Source organism: Oncorhynchus keta, chromosome 29 (genome assembly GCF_023373465.1).
Source record: "Oncorhynchus keta strain PuntledgeMale-10-30-2019 chromosome 29, Oket_V2, whole genome shotgun sequence".
Classification (NCBI taxonomy): domain Eukaryota; kingdom Metazoa; phylum Chordata; class Actinopteri; order Salmoniformes; family Salmonidae; genus Oncorhynchus; species Oncorhynchus keta.
In genome coordinates, this window is record NC_068449.1 from 14,312,037 (window position 1) to 14,322,036 (window position 10,000).

At 45.1% G+C, this 10,000-nt stretch overlaps 1 protein-coding gene across 5 annotated transcripts in view; it reads left to right on the top strand.

Annotated features, from left to right (window-relative positions):
- ush2a (Usher syndrome 2A (autosomal recessive, mild)) overlaps window positions 1-10,000 on the top strand; it is a 504,765-nt gene that overhangs the window by 256,734 nt on the left and 238,031 nt on the right. For all 5 annotated transcript variants that reach the window (XM_052485995.1, XM_052485996.1, XM_052485997.1 and 2 more), the window contains exon 42: window positions 4,792-4,971. In XM_052485995.1, the coding sequence (XP_052341955.1) occupies window positions 4,792-4,971 (180 nt within the window). The remainder of the gene's footprint in view (window positions 1-4,791; window positions 4,972-10,000) is intronic.

Below are 10,000 nucleotides of genomic sequence, written 5' to 3' on the forward strand. Positions count from 1 at the left end.
TCTCTCTCTGTCTCTCTCTGTCTCTCTCTGTCGTCTCTATCTGTCTCTCTCTATATAGTCTCTCTCTCTCTCTCTGTATAAATATATATCTGTAATCTGTCTCTCTCTCTGTCTCTCTCTGTCTCTATCTGTCTCTCTCTCTGTCTCTGTATCTATAGATGTCTCTCTCTCTCTATCTCTCTCTCGTCTCTATACTCTGTCTCTGTATCTCTCTCTCTCTCTGTCTCTCTGTCTCTCTCTCACGTCTCTCTGTCTCTCTGTCTCTACGTCTCTCTCTCTCCACGTCTCTCTCTGTCTCCTCTCTCACTTCCAGTCTCTGTCTCTCTCTACGTCTCTCTCTTGCGTCTCTCCACTCTGTCTCTACATCTCTCTCTCTCTACGTCTCTCTGTCTCTCTACGTCTCTCTCTATGTCTCTCTCTGTCTCTCTCTATATCTCTCTCTTTGCGTCTCTCTCTCTACGTCTCTCTCTTCGTCTCTCTCTGTCTCTCTCTACGTCTCTCTCTCTGTCTCTCTCTGTCTCTCTCTCCGTCTCTCTCTGTCTCTCTCTACGTCTCTCTCTCTACGTCTCTCTCTCTGTCTCTCTCTACGTCTCTCTCTGTCTCTCTCGCTACGTCTCTCTCTACGTCTCTCTCTGTCTCTCTCTCTGTCTCTCTCTCTCTACGTCTCTCTCTGTCTCTCTCTCTCTACGTCTCTCTCTCTTTCTCTCTCTCTACGTCTCTCTGTCTCTCTCTACGTCTCTCTCCGTCTCTCTCTCGTCTCTCTCTGTCTCTCTCTACGTCTCTCTCTACGTCTCTCTCTGTCTCTCTCTACATCTCTCTCTCTCTACGTCTCTCTCTGTCTCTCTCTCGTCTCTCTCTCTGTCTCTCTCTACGTCTCTCTCTCTGTCTCTCTCTACGTCTCTCTCTCTGTCTCTCTCTACGTCTCTCACTCTGTCTCTCTCTCGTCTCTCTCTCTGTCTCTCTCTACGTCTCTCTCTCTGTCTCTCTCTCTACGTCTCTCTACGTCTCTCTCTACGTCTCTCTCTACGTCTCTCTGTCTCTCTACCGTCTCTCTACGTCTCTCTCTGTCTCTACGTCTCTCTCTCTCTCTCTCTCTCTCTCTCTCTCTCTCTGTCTCTACGTCTCTCTCTCTCTACATCTCACTTTGTCTCTCCTACGTCTGTCTCTCTCTGTCTCTCTCTCGTCTCTCTCTCTGTCTCTCTCTCGTCTCTCTCTCTCTCTCTCTCTCTCTCGTCTCTCTCTGTCTCTCTCTCTGTCTCTCTCTCTATATACGATCTTCTCTGTCTCTCTCGTCTCTCTGTATTATATATATAGATAATATATATATATATATAGATATATATAGATATATATATATATAGATATATATATATATATATATATATATAGATTATATATAGATATATATATATATATATATAATATATATATAAAGCAGGTTATATATACTATCTCTCGTCTCTCTCTCTGTCTCTCGTCTCTCTCTCTCTCGTCTCCTTTTTGTCTCCCTACGTCTCTCTCTCTGTCTATCTACGTCTCTCTCTCTGTCTCTCTCTCTACGTCTCTATCTCTCTCTCTCTCTGTCTCTCTCTCTGTCGTCTCTCTCTCGTCTCTCTCTGTCTCTCTCTACGTCTTTCTCTCTGTCTCTCTCTACGTCTCTCTCTGTCTCTCTCTACGTCTCTCTACGTCTCTCTCTCTCTACGTCTCTCTCTGTCTCTCTCTCTCTACGTCTCTCTCTGTCTCTCTCTCTACGTCTCTCTCTCTGTCTCTCTCTATACGTCTCTCTCTACGTCTCTCTCTGTCTCTACGTCTCTCTCTCTCTACGTCTCTCTCTGTCTCTCTCTCTCTACGTCTCTCTCTCTACGTCTCTCTCTCGTCTCTCTCTGTCTCTCTCTACGTCTCTCTCTATGTCTCTCTCTCCGTCTCTCTCTTTCTCTCTCTACGTCTCTCTTTACGTCTCACTCTCTGTCTCTCTCGTCTCTCTCTCTCTCACGTCTCTCTCTACGTCTCTCTTTGTCTCTCTCTACGTCTCTCTCTCTCTACGTCTCTCTCTCTACGTCTCTCTCTACGTCTCTCTTTCTGTATCTACGTCTCCCTCTCTCTACGTCTCTCTCTACGTCTCTCTGTCTCTCTCTTCGTCTCTCTACGTCTCTCTCTGTCTCTCTCTACGTCTCTCTCTGTCTCTCTCTCGTCTCTCTCTCTGTCTCTCTCTGTCTCTCTCTACATCTCTCTCTGTCTCTCTCTACGTCTCTCTCTGTCTCTCTCTACGCTCTCTCTCTCTCTCTCTCTCTCTCTCTGTCTCTCTCTCTCTCTCTCTGTATCTCTCTCTATGTCTCTCTCTCTCTACGTCTCTCTCTACGTCTCTCTATGTCTCTCTCTCTACGTCTCTCTCTCTCTCGTATCTCTCTAATCTCTCTCTCTCGTCTCTAATCTCTACGTCTCTATCTGTGTCTATCTGTCTCTCTCTACATCTCTCTCTCTGTCTCTCTCTATGTCTCTCTCTGTCTCTCTCTACGTCTCTCTGTCTCTGTCTCTACGTCTCCCTCTCTCTACGTCTCTCTCTGTCTCTCTCTACGTCTCCCTCTGTCTCTCTCTCTACGTCTCTCTCTCTACGTCTCTCTCTACGTCTCTCTGTCTCTCTCTACGTCTCTCTCGTCTGTCTCTCTCTACGTCTCTCTGTCTCTCTCTACGTCTCTCTCTCTACGTCTCTCTCTCTACGTCTCTCTCTCGTCTCTCTCTGTCTCTCTCTACATCTCTCTCTCTCTACGTCTCTCTCTGTCTCTCTCTACGACTCTCTCTCTGTCTCTCTCTACGTCTCTCACTCTGTCTCTCTCTACGTCTCTCACTCTGTCTCTACATCTCCCTCTCTCTACGTCTCTCTCTACGTCTCTCTGTCTCTCTCTTCGTCTCTCTACGTCTCTCTCTGTCTCTCTCTACGTCTCTCTCTGTCTCTCTCTACGTCTCTCTCTCTACGGCTTTCTCTCTGTCTCTCTCTACATCTCTCTCTGTCTCTCTCTACGTCTCTCTCTCTCTCTCTACGTCTCTCTCTCTGTCTCTCTCTGTCTCTCTCTCTCTCTCTCTACGTCTCTCTCTCTGTCTCTCTCTCTCTACGTCTCTCTCTCTCTACGTCTCTCTCTCTCTCTCTCTGTCTCTCTCTCTCTCTCTCTCTCTACGTCTCTCTCTCTACGTCTCTCTCTCTACGTCTCTCTCTCTATGTCTCTCTCTACGTCTCTCTCTGTCTCTCTCTACATCTCTCTCTCTGTCTCTCTCTCTATGTCTCTCTCTGTCTCTCTCTACGTCTCTCTCTCTCTGTCTCTACGTCTCCATCTCTCTACGTCTCTCTCTGTCTCTCTCTCTCTACGTCTCCCTCTGTCTCTCTCTCTACGTCTCTCTCTACGTCTCCCTCTGTCTCTCTCTCTACGTCTCTCTCTAGTCTCTCTGTCTCTCTACGTCTCTCTATGTCTCTGTATCTCTCTACGTCTCTCTGTCTATGTCTCTATCTCTATCTCTCTACGGCTCTCTCTATAGTCTCTCTCTATCTCTCTCTCTGTCTCTCTCTCTCTCTCTCTACTCTCTCTCTGTCTCTCTCTCGACTCTCTCTCTGTCTCTCTCTACGTCTCTCACTCTGTCTCTCTCTACGTCTCTCACTCTGTCTCTACATCTCCCTCTCTCTACGTCTCTCTCTGTCTCTCTCTCTGTCTCTCTCTACGTCTCTCTCTCTACGTCTCTCTGTCTCTCTGTCTCTCTCTACGTCTCTCTCGTCTCTCTCTCTGTCTCTCTCTCTACGTCTCTCTCTCTGTCTCTCTCTCTACGTCTCTCTCTCTGTCTCTCTCTCTACGTCTCTCTATCTCTCTCTCTACGCCTCTCTGTCTGTCTCTCTCTACGTCTCTCTCTCTTTCTCTCTCTACATCTCTCTCTCTCTACGTCTTTCTCTCTCTACATCTCTCTCTACGTCTATCTCTCTACATCTCTCTCAACCTTCCCCGATTCCTCTCTCCCCTATCCGAACCCCTTTCTCTTCCGTCCCTACACTAACCCATTCCTCCCCTTCTCCCCTCCTCTCTCTTTCCCTCCCCCTCCCATTCCCTATAGGTCCAGTGATATCTAAGTTAAATTAATTCCTATTTAATGTGTGCATGGGGCTGTATATCCTTAGATGGATTGCACTACTGTAAGTGGTGGTGGTGACTAGGGATCATGATGGTCAACCCCTGACGTGTGTGTGTGTGTGTGTGTGTGTGTGTGTGTGTGTGTGTGTGTGTGTGTGTGTGTGTGTGTGTGTGTGTGTGTGTGTGTGTGTGTGTGTGTGTGTGTGTGTGTGTGTGTGTGTGTGTGTGTGTGTGTGTGTGTGTGTGTGTGTGTGTGCGCGTGCGTGCGTGCGTGCTGGGGGCCAAAGTGTTGTGGATTATTGATTGATCTGTAATATTTTCATTAGCAGGTGTCTAATGGGGGATCATATATAAACCATATGTGTCTGATATACAGCATGTTTCTCTTTGTGTGCTTGTATTCATCTCTCGAACCGCTGTTATTTTTTAGATAGATCAGCGAGCAACGCTGATCCCTTATGCCATGTTAATGCTAATGCACCATACTTATTTCCCTAAAGAACTGTAAAGCAAATATATTTATGTCTCTCCTTCTCATGTGACAAAGTCTATTTCAAACAACATGAATTCAAACCTAGGATACTGATGATTCATGTTCTCTCTCTCTCTCTCTCTCTCCCTCTTCCCCCCTCTCTCTATTTCTACCTCTACCTCTCTCTCTCTCCATCTCTCCCCCTCTCAGGTCCAGGTCATGATGATGATGAAGGTGATGGTGATAGTGTGTATAATAGCAGTGAAGCAGGGAGGTGGGTGTCTGTCGGAGGTCTCCAGCCCTACTCTAACTACAGCCTGATGGTCCGGGCCTGCAACACTATGGGGTGTGTGGACAGTCTACCTACTGCTGTCTCCATGCCCCCTACTGGTAAGGTACCATAGACACATACAGTGACTTCGTATTCACACCCCTTGACATTTTCCACATTTTGTTGTGTTACAGCCGGAATTTAAAATTGATTAAATTGAGATGTTGTGTCACTGATCTACACACAATACCCCATAATATAAAAATGAAATTATGTTTTTAGAATTATTTTCTCCAAATTAATTAAAAATGAAATATCTTGAGTCAATAAGTATTCAACCCCTTTGTTCGGGAAAGCCTGAATATGTTCAGGAGTAAAAATGTGCTTAACAAATCACATAATAAGTAGCATGCAAAAATAGTTTTTAGCCTGGTTTTTGAATGTACCCCACACTTACAATTATCTGTAAGATCCCTCAGTCGATCAGTGAATTTCAAACACAATTTTAACCATAAAGTCCAAAGAAGTTTTCCAGTGCCTCACAAATAAGGACACCTATTGGTAGATGGGTAAAAACAAAAGCAGACATTAAATATCCCTTTGAGCATGGTGAAGTTATTTATTACACTTTGGATGGTGTATCAATACACCCAGTCACTATAACGAAACAGCCGTCCTTCCAAACTCAGTTGCCAGAGAGGAAGGAACCCGCTCAGGGATTTCACCATGGTGACTGGCCAATGGTGACTTTAAAACAGTTACAGAGTTTAATGGCTGTGATAACAGAAAAGTGAGAATGAATCAACGGCATTATAGTTACTCCACAACCTAAATGACAGAGTAAACAGAAGGAAGCCACTACAGAATAAATGCTCACAGTTCAATTGTGGTTGATTGTAATTATGTTGCGTTTTATGAGTCTCTCTACAAATAGAACTTGTCACTTAAATAGTCAGTGGTTAAATAGCCAGTGGTTAAATAGCCAGTGGTTAAATAGACAGTGGTTAAATAGTCAGTGGTTAAATAGCCAGTGGTTAAATAGCCAGTGGTTAAATAGCCAGTGGTTAAATAGCCGGTGGTTAAATAGCCAGTGGTTAAATAGCCAGTGGTTAAATAGTCAGTGGTTAAATAGCCAGTGGTTAAATAGTCAGTGGTTAAATAGCCAGTGGTTAAATAGCCAGTGGTTAAATAGTCAGTGGTTAAATAGCCGGTGGTTAAATAGTCGGTGGTTAAATAGCCAGTGGTTAAATAGGCAGTGGTTAAATAGTCGGTGGTTAAATAGCCGGTGGTTAAATAGCCGGTGGTTAAATAGCCGGTGGTTAAATAGCCGGTGGTTAAATAGCCGGTGGTTAAATAGCCGGTGGTTAAATAGCCGGTGGTTAAATAGCCGGTGGTTAAATAGTCGTGGTTAAATAGCCGGTGGTTAAATAGCCGGTGGTTAAATAGTCGGTGGTTAAATAGTCGGTGGTTAAATAGCCGGTGGTTAAATAGCCGGTGGTTAAATAGCCGGTGGTTAAATAGCCGGTGGTTAAATAGTCGGTGGTTAAATAGTCGGTGGTTAAATAGTCAGTGGTTAAATAGTCAGTGATTAAATAGCCAGTGGTTAAATATAGCCAGTGGTTAAATAGTCCGTGGTTAAATAGCCAGTGGTTAAATAGCCAGTGGTTAAATAGTCAGTGGTTAAATAGTCAGTGGTTAAATAGTCCGTGGTTAAATAGCCAGTGGTTAAATAGCCAGTGGTTAAATAGTCAGTGGTTAAATAGTCAGTGGTTAAATAGCCAGTGGTTAAATAGCCAGTGGTTAAATAGCCAGTGGTTAAATAGTCGGTGGTTAAATAGTCGGTGGTTAAATAGTCAGTGGTTAAATAGTCAGTGATTAAATAGCCAGTGGTTAAATATAGCCAGTGGTTAAATAGTCCGTGGTTAAATAGCCAGTGGTTAAATAGCCAGTGGTTAAATAGTCAGTGGTTAAATAGCCAGTGGTTAAATAGTCAGTGGTTAAATAGCCAGTGGTTAAATAGCCAGTGGTTAAATAGCCAGTGGTTAAATAGCCAGTGGTTAAATAGCCAGTGGTTAAATAGTCAGTGGTTAAATAGCCAGTGGTTAAATAGTCAGTGGTTAAATAGTCAGTGGTTAAATAGCCAGTGGTTAAATAGCCAGTGGTTAAATAGCCAGTGGTTAAATAGTCAGTGGTTAAATAGCCAGTGGTTAAATAGTCAGTGATTAAATAGCCAGTGGTTAAATAGCCAGTGGTTAAATAGCCAGTGGTTAAATAGCCAGTGGTTAAATAGCCAGTGGTTAAATAGCCAGTGGTTAAATAGCCAGTGGTTAAATAGCCAGTGGTTAAATAGCCAGTGGTTAAATAGCCAGTGGTTAAATAGCCAGTGGTTAAATAGCCAGTGGTTAAATAGCCAGTGGTTAAATAGTCAGTGGTTAAATAGCCAGTGGTTAAATAGTCAGTGGTTAAATAGTCAGTGGTTAAATAGCCAGTGGTTAAATAGCCAGTGGTTAAATAGCCAGTGGTTAAATAGTCAGTGGTTAAATAGCCAGTGGTTAAATAGTCAGTGGTTAAATAGTCAGTGGTTAAATAGCCAGTGGTTAAATAGCCAGTGGTTAAATAGCCAGTGGTTAAATAGTCAGTGGTTAAATAGTCAGTGGTTAAATAGTCAGTGATTAAATAGCCAGTGGTTAAATAGCCAGTGGTTAAATAGTCAGTGATTAAATAGCCAGTGGTTAAATATAGCCAGTGGTTAAATAGTCCGTGGTTAAATAGCCAGTGGTTAAATAGCCAGTGGTTAAATAGTCCGTGGTTAAATAGCCAGTGGTTAAATAGCCAGTGGTTAAATAGTCAGTGGTTAAATAGTCAGTGGTTAAATAGTCCGTGGTTAAATAGCCAGTGGTTAAATAGCCAGTGGTTAAATAGCCAGTGGTTAAATAGCCAGTGGTTAAATAGTCAGTGGTTAAATAGCCAGTGGTTAAATAGCCGGTGGTTAAATAGCCAGTGGTTAAATAGCCAGTGGTTAAATAGTCAGTGGTTAAATAGCCAGTGGTTAAATAGTCAGTGGTTAAATAGCCAGTGGTTAAATAGCCAGTGGTTAAATAGTCAGTGGTTAAATAGTCAGTGGTTAAATAGCCAGTGGTTAAATAGCCGGTGGTTAAATAGCCGGTGGGTAAATAGTCAGTGGTTAAATAGCCAGTGGTTAAATAGCCAGTGGTTAAATAGCCAGTGATTAAATAGCTGCTGCACCATTTCTCTTACTTAACATTTTCTTTACTTACATTTATTCCAATGTTTTACACACCACACAGCATAGCCAGGCATGGGCCGTTTGTGTGTGTGCGTGTGCGTGTGCGATGCCCACTCTAGCCCTGCCGATACGAGGAGCTGGAATGTACCGCACCGGGCTATGCATCCGGGGACACCGTGCGCTCCACAGCATAACACGGTGCCTGTCCCTCTCGCTCTCCTGTAAGCACAGGAAGTGCTTACAGGAGACACTCCCTGTGTAACCCCCCCAATACATTTTTTGGGCTGTCTCTCGGGCTTCCTTGCCAGCCGTGTTCCCTCGTATCGCTGGCTCCTCTCTCCGGCTGCCTCTGCTCTCCTAGCTGCCTCCACCTGTTCCTGTTCCTGTTCCTGTTCCTCCCATGTGTAGCAACCCTTGCGGTCCAAAACGTCCTCACATGTCCAGGAGTCCTGACATCGCTGCTGCTGCCCGTTACCACGCTGCTATGAAATACAAAAACAATAAACACATATGTAAAATAACAAAACCGAAACAGTACCGTGTGGCGAAAAACGCTCACACGGAAACAAACACCCACAAACCAACAGTGAAACCCAGGCTACCTAAATATGATTCTCAGTCAGAGACAAATAACGACACCTGCCTCTGATTGAGAACCATACTAGGCCGAATCAGAAACCTAAACATAGAAACACAAAACATAGACTGCCCACCCCAACTCACGCCGTGACCATACTAAATAAAGACTAAACAAAGGAAATGAAGGTCAGAACGTGACAACCTGTCTTTGTTTTCTATCTGGAATAGGAATCAGGGAGGATGAGTGGGTGATCGATCAATAAACGATCTTAGACACACGCACACACACACACAAACACACACACACACACACACACACACACACACACACACACACACACACACACACACACACACACACACACACACACACATAGCTGGTTGGTGTAACGTTCTGGGTGTCGGGAGTGTGAAGTCAGGCACAGGAAAAGAGAGAGTTCAATATAGTGCTCTTTTAATGCACACACGGTGAACCACGGCCACCCCACTAAACACTGGGTGCTCAAGACAAATGCCCCAGACACGGGGGACGAAAACAGTCCAGCAAACTCCACGAACATAAACCAACACTTTCGTCTACACCTAATACAAAGGTTACAATAATTAATCCCGCACAAAGAAATGGGCGGGCCGGCTGACTAATGAAGCCCAACTAATTTCAACCAACTCAAAACAGGTGTAATCAATAAACACATAAGGAGGGGGAGAAAAGAGTCAGTGGCAGCAAGTAGGGCGGTGACGACGACCGCCAAGCGCCACCCGAACGGGAAGGGGAGCCACCTAAGGTCGGAGTCGTGACAGTTGGTGTCAGTGTTAACATTGTAATGTATCTCCAGTAATGTCCTGATATATAAACACTCAGTACATGTGTGTTAATATCCTGATATATAAACACTCAGTACATGTGTGTTAATATCCTGATATATAAACACTCAGTACATGTGTGTTAATATCCTGATATATAAACACCTTTCATCTGACACTCTCCCTCCCTCCCTCCCTCCCTCCCTCCCTCCCTCCCTCCCTCCCTCCCTCCCTCCCTCCCTCCCTCCCTCCCTCTCTCCCTCTCTCCCTCCATCCCTCCCTCCCTCTCTCCCTCTCTCTCCCCCTCCCTCCCTCCCTCCCTCCCCCTCCCTCCCTCCCTCCCTCCCTCCCTCCCCTCCCTCCATCCCTCCCTCCATCCCTCCCTCTCTCCCTCTCTCCCTCCCTCCCTCCCTCCCTCTCTCCCTCCCTCCCTCCCTCCCTCCCTCCCTCCCTCCCTCTATCTCTCTCTCTCCCTCTCCCTCTCCCTCTCCCCCTCCCTCCCTCCCTCCCTCCCTCTA